This window comes from Malaclemys terrapin, chromosome 2 (assembly GCF_027887155.1).
Source record: "Malaclemys terrapin pileata isolate rMalTer1 chromosome 2, rMalTer1.hap1, whole genome shotgun sequence".
Lineage (NCBI taxonomy): Eukaryota > Metazoa > Chordata > Testudines > Emydidae > Malaclemys > Malaclemys terrapin.
In genome coordinates this window covers 278,993,770-279,005,885 of record NC_071506.1, presented here as the reverse complement: position 1 = coordinate 279,005,885, position 12,116 = coordinate 278,993,770, and the positions used below count along the sequence as shown (strand labels likewise).

Genomic DNA, 12,116 nt, shown 5'->3' with positions numbered 1-12,116 from the left:
TAAGAAATCTGTTTTTTCTCTGTTTTTGATAAAATGTATTGAATGCTAATAGCAAACTATAAAACAAAATCTGTGTTTAAGAGATATCCGGTAGGTAGTCCAGCAAAGCTAGGGAAAGCCGGAATTGACATTCCTGATATGTTTACAGTAAAAAAAAAATTATCATATTTCTTCTTTATACGTAATAAAGAAAAAAAATGCACACAAACCTGATTTTTAAAAAATCCTTCCTAAGTCACCTTTAAATAGATTGTGCAAAAATTGTTTCCTGTGCTGTTTAAAAGAAAAATCAGGACTAATGCAAAGGGACAGTTAGAATTTGCCTTTAAAAAGCTAATCCTTATAGGGCAGGTACAGTTATTTGGATTATTGTCACTTGAAATCAGGGAAGCTATATGGTGAGGTAGGGGGAGAAGCAAGAATATCTGTCTGATATAAGTATGTTTCTTTTCTTCTCAGGGCTGCTGGAGTCATCAGCTATTTAAGGTAAACAATCTGCTTTAAGGGCCCTATTTAGCTTTCCTTAATCCTGACTCAGGTAAAACTTCCAATGACTTTAGTGGGAGTTTTGAGTGAGTAAAGAGTGAGGTGGTGGTGATTGTTATTTAGTCATTTATTTCATGTGTATGTTACCAACAGCATGTTAAGCACTTTCAGTTCTAAAGATGATGTCCCTGTTCCAAAGAGCTGACAGCTTCTATGAATATTATAATCAGAAACCGTCAGTTCATAGCTTTGGGTTAAGTATTTCACAATGACCCATACGATCTTATGGATATGTATTTTGGCCTTCCCTAATGTAAAGGTATGTGTCCACGTTTACATAGCTAAGTTGCAAGGGCGGTTTTGAAAATCAAACCCTTAATTTTTCTGTTCTTCAAATGCCTTATCTGTAAAATGGGGATAAATAATTTTGCAAAGTGCTTTGCAAACCCTGGCTGGAAGATGTTATAAAAGTGCAAATATTATTATTACTTGTGCTGTGCGTCTCTCATTTTGAATCTGCCTCCTATTTTAAAACCTTTGTCATCCATTTATGCTTTTGGAGGGTTGAGCAGCAATCAAATACTTACAAATCATGTCTCCTTTTATTTTATAATGTTAATACAATAAGCTTAACCTGCAAGTCTCCATTTGCTGGGGAAAATGACAGAGCAACCCTTCTAAATATCCAGAATGGGACAGTTTCATGGACTATCCCTGACTTTGTTCACCTAAGTGAAGAAGCAAAGGATTTTATCAGACAGATATTACAGCTCTCTCCTGAGTGAGTACATTTCTATTGTTCTCCAAAAATATTGTACCAGATGTTTGTGGGATGAGCTGCCAATTCTCAGTCGGTCAGACCTACATTCACTGTGAGAAGTACAAAATTTGGACAAGTTGGTATGGTCAGTTAGCGAATCAGCCTTTCACCTCTGAAGGCAGCTGGGTTCAAATCCATATTTATATAGTCACCAGAAAACTACCCTGAAGAGTTTATAATCGAAAGATAAGAATGTGTGTAGCGAGTGAGCAAAGTGTCTTGTTGTTAAGTATCAGAGGGGTAGCCATGTTAGTCTGAATCTGTAAAAAGCAACAGAGGGTCCTGTGGCACCTTTAAGACTAACAGAAGTATTGGGAGCATAAGCTTTCGTGGGTAAGAACCTCACTTCTTCAGATGCCACATCTGAAGAAGTGAGGTTCTTACCCACGAAAGCTTATGCTCCCAATACTTCTGTTAGTCTTAAAGGTGCCACAGGACCCTCTGTCTTGTTGTTATGACTCATAGACAGGTGGGTGTTCAGAAATGATTTGAAAGAGAAGCTGGTTACTCTGGTGACGAGGGCAATAGAAGAACCTAAATATAACAGCACACCATGTTAATTAGGTTGTTCTAGAATACAGCTAAATAATAATAATGTTCCAAGCATGGGAGAAGACAAGAAACTGGGCGCTTCATTTTCTGCTCTGCATGGCTGGTGCCTCCACTGTTTAGGCTTATCCCAAACAGGGCCAGTCAGAGGAGGGGGCCAGGAGGGCCATTTGACCTGGGCCTCAAGCTCAAAGGAGGCCTCCAATTTAGACACTTGTTACTTTTTTGGCATTTGATAAGTTTTGCAACTTGTTTTTATGCAAAATGTGACGCACGCTCTCAGCTTAGAGCTGCAAATTTAAGCAAATAAGAGATGGGATTTGGTAAAAGACATCCATTTTTTGCACAGAAAAAGGCTAGAAAAGCATTTGTTAACTAAAAAAAAAACATTCAAATTATGTCTCACTCTTTTTTTGGTGCCGTATTTTGTTTTCATGTGTCGTCATTTTTTATTTTTATTATGGTGAGGGGCCTCAAAAGCTGGAAGTGGCCCAGGCCTCTCTGGACCTCTGAGAGGGCCTGATCCCAAATAGCTACCAATGGGGAAGACTAAGCCAAACCCACTGTTAAAGGCACCCTCTGTGACCTGTAATGCAGCCTTCCTTATTAGAAACAAGTCAATCATTTCTGTTTCGGCAAAGACTGCACTGCAGAGACTTGAGTCAGGTGCAGTGTAGACCCATGAAGCGTGGTCTTCCCCTGTGGTATCATGAAGGAAGGCACTGTAGGCCCTGCAGAATGCTGCAGTAACTTCCATAGTCCCTGACTTGAGGGCCCTGCGGGAAGTATGAGCATTGAGAAACATACTATAGGTTGAAAGAGAAGACGTGTTTTACTGTTTAGGAGAAAAAATTGGCTTAAAAGGGATCGTTCTGGTTGGCTTTATTGCCCCATAACAGAACCTGGCTGGTAAAGGGCAATCTGTAGAACCCTGCTGGTACTGTTTAAAGTGACTTCCAGCTCAGATGTCTTAAGGTCCTAGCTAGAGAGCGATCTGGGTGGCACTTGATCTGCAAGGAAGCTACATCCCTTTGGGTTTGTCATGCTGATGATGACAGCTGAAATGTGTCTCTCTTCTATCATCAGAGCCAGACCTAGTGCTTTGCAATGTCTCTCACACGACTGGTTCTTGGTAAGTTTGTTTGGATTTTACCCAATCTCTCTCCCAGTCAGCTAGCAACTGTGTTTCTCTTGTAGAGGCTATTTTGTACATATAGATGCTGGGAAACTGTCCCGCAGAAATAAGCAACGTTTTGGTGTATGGTCATTAGGGTCTTTTCTTTTCAAAACATGTAAAGAACTCCCATTAACATTAATAGGCAAAACACATTTGCACTGAGAGGAGATTATGCCCTTTTGCGGAAGGGGAAATTAAAATTCATATTTGGGTGCCTGGAACCCCTAATGAAGGAGAAAAGCTGAAAGGAATGAAGAATCGAATCATTGTGTGTGTGCACGTCTGTGCGCATATGTGTGATGACTGGGACATGGGCGGCCTGACCTAGTGGTTGGAGCATGAGTTGAGGGTCAGGAGGCAGGCTGGGTTATATATTGGGAGATCAGGGTTAGACAGCAGGAGCAGGTAGCACAAATGAAGCAGTCAAAGCAGGGGAAACCCAGTTGCACAGACAACTTCTTCTTCCTCTGCTTGGTTTAAATAGAAGCGGGGAATGAGTTGGGACCCCTAGAGTTCCACCAGTCAAATCTCAGCATGGACTCCTCTGTCAGTGCTGAGTTCGTAGTTCTGGCAACCATTAATAGGTCACTGGGTGGCAGGTTGGTGATTACTGACGCCTAAGTGCCCTGTGACCCTGCGTTTGGGACCTGCAGTCCTTGACACTGTGTCTGTGTGTGTGTGTGTGTGTGTATATATATATATATGAATAATTAGGGCCTGATTCTAGTCTCATTGGAAATTTGTTCCAGATGTCTTCTTATTGGTCCACAATGGGAGATAGAGCCAACACCAAATAAGGATTTCAAGATTTGGCCAATTGCATTTAAACAACTGGACTCTTCCTTGAATTAAAATATGCTGTGTCCCCTGGAGAGTGAAATCTGACCAGGATTATAGGAAGGGGTTTCCTACAATAGCAGAGGACAGGATGATAGGAAGGGGTTTCCTACAATACCAGGAGGTCCCTTTTAGTCCTATGTACCTGTGTTTCTAAATCTTAACAAACGCCACTGAAAATATCATTGAGATTTTGTGACCAACATTTTTTTTTCTCATTCTTCTTTTTTGCAGCATAATCTCCCACTAGAAGAAGCTCATTTTATTAATACAAAACAGCTGAAGTTCACTGTGGCTCGAAGCAAGTGGCAGGTCAGCAGACCTCAGTCTATTTTGCTCTTTCTGTCTAGTTATTATTTTTTTAAAAGTCTCTTCTTTTCAAGACTGCAGCACAAGTGCAGGGTGTGCAGCCAAGGTCTCCTTGGTGTGCCTCTGAGAAGGGAATATTGTCAAAGGGAAAAGGTTCAGTGGATGTGGCAAAAATAAGGTATCCAGGCTGAAAAAATACAGGTCTTCCAGCTCTCACCAGTATTCTGCTTTCTGTGGCATGATCCAGCCTAGGGCACTGAAAGAGGGAAGCCCCTTCTGGACATTGAGTAAAGACACTGAGCCTGAGGTCACCAATGACTTCTGAATGTTAGATGACTTGTCTCGTAATCTACAAAAGACTTTCTGTGCTTCGATGCACAAAATGCTGAGAATACTAAAGACCGAGAGTGAAATCCCCATACAAACATCAATGGGAGTTTTGCCACTGATTTCGTTGGAGCCAGGATTTTACCTCATCAATTTGGATACCTGTATTTTAATGTGTTCTTAAGATTGATCTGAGGGTGGGGTTGGGACTCAGGAACTTGTGATTGCTGATCTCCTCTCTGAGTCTGATTTATTCTGCCAGTAGGAACAAGTTCTTTACCTCCCAGCCTCACATATTCCATTTGCATAAATTGAATAACTCTGCCTATCTCAAGGGTATGTTGTGATAAGCTCATTAGCTGATAGGTGTAGCACCTTGTAGATTAAAAGTACTATGTGGGTGCTTATTATTATTAGCGGAAACCTCTGATAATCAGTCTTTGAACTTCGGGCCATTCCCTGATAACCCTTTGTATTATATAACACGTGTGGAATATGGGTATTTACATGTATTTAAATGTTTTATTTATTTTAAGGCCTACAATCAATAGCAATACAGAAACAAAAGGGTTCCCAAAGAAACAATGAAGTACATAATAACATAATGGAGCACACCGGGGTCTGGCTTCTCCGCTGATATATGTCAGCGGAGCTCTACTGATTACAGTGGAGTTACACCATTTTACTTCACCTAAGGCTCTGGCCTAGTATGTTTAATTAAGAAACTCAGTGAAACAATGGAAATAAGGGACCTGTGGCTAAATCCCCTGCACTGCTTTGAAAATGTCAACCAGCAGCCTGGTTCTCCACTCCCACAGGTGTAAGTTAGCAATACCTCCACTGAAGTCAGTGAGTGAGAGGAGAGTTCGGCCCAGAATGAATCTGTCAAAATATATTGTACAGAAAGAAATAATGCCAATATGCTATGCAGCTATTATTTGTATGATGTTTCTGAGGATATATAGTGTAATTCTTGCTGTGCATGTTTAAACCACTCTCATCACGAAGTTGCTTTTTGATTATGTTGTATTTTTGTTTTCCTTTTTCAGCGTTCCCTCATGTGCTATAAATCTATACTGGTAATGAGATCCATTCCAGAAATCCTACAGAGAACTCACAAAAACACATCGCTAGGCATCTCCCGACACCTGGTTGAAGAAAGTAGTTCTTCCACTACAACTGGCTCCTCTTCAGACAATGAGAACGCATCCTTCCCCAGGAGAAGGCACTTTGGCTCTACACCAGAACTGCACTTGTCTGTGTTTGATGCACCGAGTTATCAAGAACCTCTAAGTTATGCGGTAGAAGAGAAACATTCCAAGGTCTTGGTGCCTCCAGTAAAACCCATGAGACGGAAATATACTTTAGTGAAAAGTGAGCTGGGTGATAAGCCACCTACAGAAAGCAAAGTGCTAATGGCAGGTGCCTTTGCTCAGAAAGCAGAGGCGGTCAGCTCAGAACTCAAAGATGAAAGAGCAGATCAATCCCAAGAGGGTGATGCAGAGCAGCCTTCATTGGCGAAGGCAGCCACCTTAGATACATCGGACGTGGCACCGCCAAAAGAAAAAACAGGCACGTTATTACCTGACAAAGAAAGACTTGTAAAGGCTGGAGATGCAATGGAGAAACCACCTTTGTGTGTCCCCAGACAGAATGTCATTAAAAGCACATTCTACAGCCAAGCGTCTGAGGCTCCTACACGTCTCCCTGTCTCACCGGGCAGAGACTACAGAAGGCACCTTGACAGAACAAGAAGGGCCTTCAGGAAATCAGGGTATTTAAAGGTACCCTTGAGTGGTCTACGGGAACCCCTTCTAGAACACTTTGAATTGAGAGAAGAGGAGGAGGAGGAAGAAGAAGAAGAAGGAATGTCTGGTGATGAAGAATATGGAAAAAGCAGAGAAGGTGCGACAGGCCCTCTGACCAAATCGGCTTCCTTTGATACTGCTAGGAAACCGTCACGTCACACCTTCCAGGTGTCCAGCAGAAGCCGTTCACTGGATGATTACAGACTAAGAGCCATAAGTTTAGCCAAGGAGCAAGACATTCTGGAAGAAGACTGTGATCTAACTTCACAGGGGAGTTATCCAGGACTAGCTAGCCAGCATGGCATATCTACTGACTCTGGCAAGGTTTGGCCTGAGGAGCATTCGATGGAGGAGGACTCAAGGAAAGCTAGGAAGGATTGTTCAGAAGAACAGCCAGTCCCTTCTGCACAGTGTGGTGACGAAGGATGTCCGGATCTAGCTGCTCAACCACAGAAGGTCCCAGTGTCAGCCCACCAGGGTGAAAGTGAGGGGCATTTACATCAAAAGACAAAACTTTCCATTGACATTGATGTGGAGCCGTCTGCTCTGGAAGGTGAAAGCCTGATTCTAACTGCTCAGCGACCGGACACAGCCCCAGTGTCAGCTCACACGTGTGAAAGTGAGGAGCATTTAAAGCTGACGCCGAAGCCTAGTGGTGCAGTGTTTTCACTTCTGCAGGGTGAAAGCTCCGTTTTGATGGTTCCCGAATCAGAGAGAGCCCCAATATCAGCCCAGGACAGTGAAAGAAGAGAACATGCACATCAGCAGCCAAAGCCTTCTGTTCACAGTGCTACCGAGTCTGCTGATCTACAGGGTGAAAGCCCAATTATCCTAGAGACTGCCCAAATTCCAGCTTGTAAGGGTGAGAGCCCAAGTATTTTAACAGCTCCACTACCAGAAACTGCTCCACTTTCAGTCTGCCAGGGTGAAACCCAGGGATGCTTACATCAGAAGCCTTCTGATTACTTGGGCACAACCTCCACTGTTCTGGAGGGCAAACATCCAGTGATTCTAATACCACCACCAGAAAGTGCCCCAGTTTCAGACTGTGACCGTGACAGGCAGGAACATTCCTGTCAGGCGCCTTCTGTTTGCTTTAAGGTGGAGTCTGCTGTTCTCCAGGGTGAAAGCCTATTTATTCTCACAATTCCACAACGAGAAACTGCCCCGCTTCCAGTCTATGAGAGTGACCACCAGGAACAGTCACCTCAGGAGCCTTCAGTTTGCAGCGAGGTGAAATCTGCGGACCCAGAGAGTGAAAGCCTAGCTATTCTAGAGACTTCCCCTGTTTCACTTGGCGAGGGTGAAAGCCAGAAACATTCACATCAGAAGCCTTCTGTTTACAGCAAGGCAGAGTGTGCTGTCCTGGAGGACTTGGTTGAAGCGATGGTTTGTCTGTCTGAAGATATGAATGTTTTGGCAAAGTCTGTTTCTACCCAAGAGGGATGTGAGAAGCACTTCTCCCCTCCAAAGGAGATGTTCTACCAAGGGCCAGCTGGCCACGCAGCCGCCGGACGTCCCACTCATTTTGTGCCACGGGATAAAAGAGAAGAGGGCATTTACTGGGCTGATCTTACAGAATCAACTGCACCAATTCCTGTAGTGGAAGATAAGTTGAGTATGCCAGCCCTGTTGAGCATACTCACTGAGGACAAAAAGGTGGCTTCTCATGAATGTGAACATCTAGGGGATTTAGCAATCAAAAGCACTAGTTCCAGCAAAGCAAGCATATCCCCGTGTGATAATTCAGGTTCTGGAAAAAGATCTAGTCATAGCTCTCATAGCAAGGAACCTGACAAACACTCTGAAGTTTCCTTAGTGAAGATTAAAGACCTCTCAGAAGAGATGCCTAGCATTGGCAGTGGGACTTCAAAATTTGATATATCTGAGGTAGAGCCTGCGTATTTGAACCTATCAGATCTCTACGACATTGTATATTTTCCATTTGAATTTATGAACGTCAAGAAGCCTTCACCCAAACCAACCGGTAAAAGATTGATGCCCTTCGGTGAAAAGGTAAAATTACCTCCTGCAACTAAAGAACATTTGCCTCAGTATAAAAGACTGTGCATTAGAGAGGACATTAAATCCCCTTCAGATAACTCACAAGATGCCACGACAGGGGAAACCAGGCAAAACCTATTGGACATTTCCGAAGATGTAGGGCAACCCCTTCGAAGGCTGGCGAAAGGTTCTGAGCCACCCATAGGGAAAGGAGCTGAGGGCCATGTGACAACTGAATCCCAGCCAATGTATGGCTCCCAAAAGGACTCAGGTGGTAAGCAGAGAAGCTCCACACACAGCAAACCAGGACTCTTTAAACCCTATGGCAGATCGCACTCAACGGAGCAGTCTGTAGAGCAGACTCTGAAGAAGAAAGTAAAAGCTTCTGTTGCCCATATTTCAAGAATCCTAAAAGGAAAGCCAGCCCCTGAACCGGAGCAAAGGGAAGGTAAAAATCTCATAGAGGGTGTAAATGGACCTAACAATATAATGGGCTCTGTTACCCCTTCTCTCTCCTCTTTCCCCTCCACACTTCTTATATTCATCAGTTCATACATTTGACCTGTGTGCAGTAATCAAGTGCAGATGCAATTTAAAAGCTTTAAGCTAGGTTTAAGCATGAAATAGCATCAGCCGCTCCACTTACCTAGAGGAGTAATCCTCCATATCCTGATCCCAGTGGCAAAACACCCAGGGACATCAGTAGGAATAGGATCCGGCTGTACTGTCTGGTGGAGTTCCCGCCATCCTCTGCGGCGAAGTGTTTTATTCCAGTACAATATTCGGTATCCTCTCCTAGCCCTGAATGTAAAACGTGGGGCACAATTCTGAACTTAGTGACGTTGATGTAAATGTGAAGTGACTACACTGAAGTCAGTGGAATTTCTCCAGATTTGTGCCTATATCAGTGAGACCAGAATCTGTCTATACTCTTGATTTTCCAGCACCTAGGTTGTGCCATATAATGTGTCTTTCTGCCACAGATACCTATCTTATAGACCTGGAAGGGACCCTGAAAGGTCATCAAGTCCAGCCCCCTGCCCTCACTAGCAGGACCAAGTACTGATTTGCCCCAGATCCCTAAGTGGCCCCCTCAAGAATTGAACTCACAACTCTGGGTTTAGTAGGCCAATGCGCAAACGTCTGAGCTATCCGTCCAAGACACCAAGCCCTCATCCACCCTTCTACAGTTTAATATAATTCTAGTCCCAGGGCCTTTTATTAAACTTGCCATGACTTTTGGTGTTAACTGACAGTTCATTAATAAGAACTCCATGGCATTTTTACTGCTAAACTAATCACATGAACCACAGATAATAGACTGTAATTATTTGCTGCAATTAAAATGTCATTGATTTAGTAGACTGGCTTCTACTATTAAATTCTTTGAAACAGGCATTGAGAAGCAGGGAAGTGACATACCAGAAAGAGAGTCTCTAAATGGGGCTGCAGGATATTAAAACAGAAAATCAGGACTTCATTGATCCATCCATCCATTCCCTTCATTCTGAGAACATGAGCTCCCAGTTCGACGCTGTGGCCAAAAGAGCTAATGTCATCCTTGGATGCATAGACAGGGAAATCTTGAGTAGAAGTAGAGAGGGTATTTTATCTCTGTTTAGCACTGGTGCGATTGCTGCTGGAATACTGTGTCCAGTTCTGGTACCCGCAATTCAAGCAGCATGTTGATAAATTGGAGAGGGTTCAGAGAAGAGCCACAAGGATAGTTAAAGGATTAGCAAACATTCTTTATAGTGATAGACTCAAGGAACTCAGTCTATTTAGCTTAACAAAGAGAAGGTTAAGGGGTGACTTGATCATAGTCTATACGTACCTGCATGGGGAACAAATATTTAATAAATGGGCTCTTCGGTCTAGCAGAGAGAGAGAGAGATAACATGATTCAATGGCTGGAAGTTGAAGCTAGACAAATTCAGAGTGGAAATAAGGCATACGTTTTTAAAATTGGGAGTAATTAACCATTGGAACAATACACAAAGGGTCATGGTGGATTCTCAATCACTAAACTTTTTAAATCAAGATTGGATGTTTTCTAAAAGATCTGCTCTAGTAGTTATTTTGGGGAAGTTCTTATGGCCTGTGTTATACAGGAGGTCAGATCAGATGATCACAATGGTCTGTTCTGGCCTTAGAATCTATGAAATTATCAAGCCTCAAAACAAAGGAGAAAGGTATCTTTATGGCATGAGTTAGCAGTTAGTTTTATTGTGAAATATCACAGAGGAATATAATTGCACCAGGCTAGTATCTGAGAAGCTGACAGAGATGTAGCTTGCAAGATTCCTAAGAAGTGTGCAGAGGAAAACCTTGGTAATTTACACACACTAGCAGGAATTCCAGGAGTTCTCTTTGTTCCATCTTTGCCGCAACTCCATCACCTTGTGGGGCTTTCAGATGCTTAAAGTGTAGGTCTTGACCTGAAATGCAAAATCATTGTTTTTGATGGAAAAAATAACTGCCATGGTTTCCAGAGCTTTTTTAGATGAACACATTTCAGAGCAAAATGGCATCTAATGTTAAATGTCCTTTTGCAGAATATATGTCTACAAATCTAAGCCCAAATCCAGCTTTCCTTATTCAGGCAAGACTGCCATTGAAGTCGATGGAAGGTTTGTTTGGTTGTGGACTACAGAACAAGGAGACCATAAATGCCACAAAAGTTATGTTTCTAAAGAAGGGCTTCAGAGAGGCCTGATATGCCTTTTCATCTGTGAATTGTTTAGGAGCTTTTAAATCGCACAGTATTTTGGAAGTGGCAAGGTGGTGGTCAGGTGCCACTCAGAAGGTTCCTCCAAGCTGGGTAAGGGTAATCCAGGACTTAAATAAGCAGAGTCATAGAAGTTTCTAGTTCCTTCACTGGACTTCATGAACATTCAGACCTTCAGTAGCCCTTCTTGGCTCTTTTAGCTTGTCCTCTAGTTTAGCTAGAAGACTAACATTAATTGTCTCCTGAGACATTTGACGTTTGGCAAGGCTATAGGGAGGAAACTTTTGCTATTGCTGCCTATGGTATAGTTGCTGATGGATAAAGAGAGGACTTCCGTATCTGTCCGTCTGTCTATCTATCTATCTATCTATCTATCATCAGCTAATTTCTAGAGCACCCATCACTGTCCTATCAAAGCGATAACGTACTTCCAAAGAGCTGTTGAACTGATTACAAGTGCTACACTTACTAAAGAAAAAGTATGCGGCATATCACTAATATATCTGTTACCTTCTGAAGTTATTGGGTCTTCTCTAGGCAGCTTGCTTGTAATGTAACGTCCCTTCCCAGGGTCTGGGCCGGCACACAGTGAAAAGAGACTGAATGGTGTGCAGGACCTCTTTTTTGAACTGCCGCATTACTGTGTGGTCACTGGGGCCTAAAAAGAGGAGGACGGCATACTGAGCACAAGAGCAAGAAATGTGTTTGTTTTTTCCCTATTGGCGCTCCTTGATAGCCAGTCTGATTAAAGATGCTGTCTGGTATGTTGCTTGTTGTGATTTACATATGTAATTGTCTTAATCTGTCTGAAATGCTGCTTTCCTTCTTTCTTTCAGCACCTTCTTTTGTAGAAGAGCTCACGGATCAGGATGTTGCCCCGGGGCAGTCTGTGACTCTGTCCTGCCAAACGTCTGCCCATTTCCCGCTGCACGTTGACTGGTTCAGAGGTGACGTAAACTCTCATTTGACGACTTGGGACAATTTAATAATAGGGTCTGGAGTAATAGCACAATAATGATGATTGAGAAGCTAAGTTCCAGAAGAAGGTTAAGGGGAGTGGATTTAGGGGAG

At 42.9% G+C, this 12,116-nt stretch overlaps 1 protein-coding gene across 3 annotated transcripts in view; it reads left to right on the top strand.

The window, feature by feature from the left end:
- Positions 1–12,116, top strand: part of OBSCN (obscurin, cytoskeletal calmodulin and titin-interacting RhoGEF) — a 308,809-nt gene that overhangs the window by 280,800 nt on the left and 15,893 nt on the right. For all 3 annotated transcript variants that reach the window (XM_054016662.1, XM_054016661.1, XM_054016659.1), the window contains 6 exons: positions 460–486; positions 1,115–1,267; positions 2,942–2,987; positions 4,104–4,181; positions 5,555–8,765; positions 11,882–11,992. In XM_054016662.1, coding sequence (XP_053872637.1) covers positions 460–486; positions 1,115–1,267; positions 2,942–2,987; positions 4,104–4,181; positions 5,555–8,765; positions 11,882–11,992 — 3,626 coding nt within the window. The remainder of the gene's footprint in view (positions 1–459; positions 487–1,114; positions 1,268–2,941; positions 2,988–4,103; positions 4,182–5,554; positions 8,766–11,881; positions 11,993–12,116) is intronic.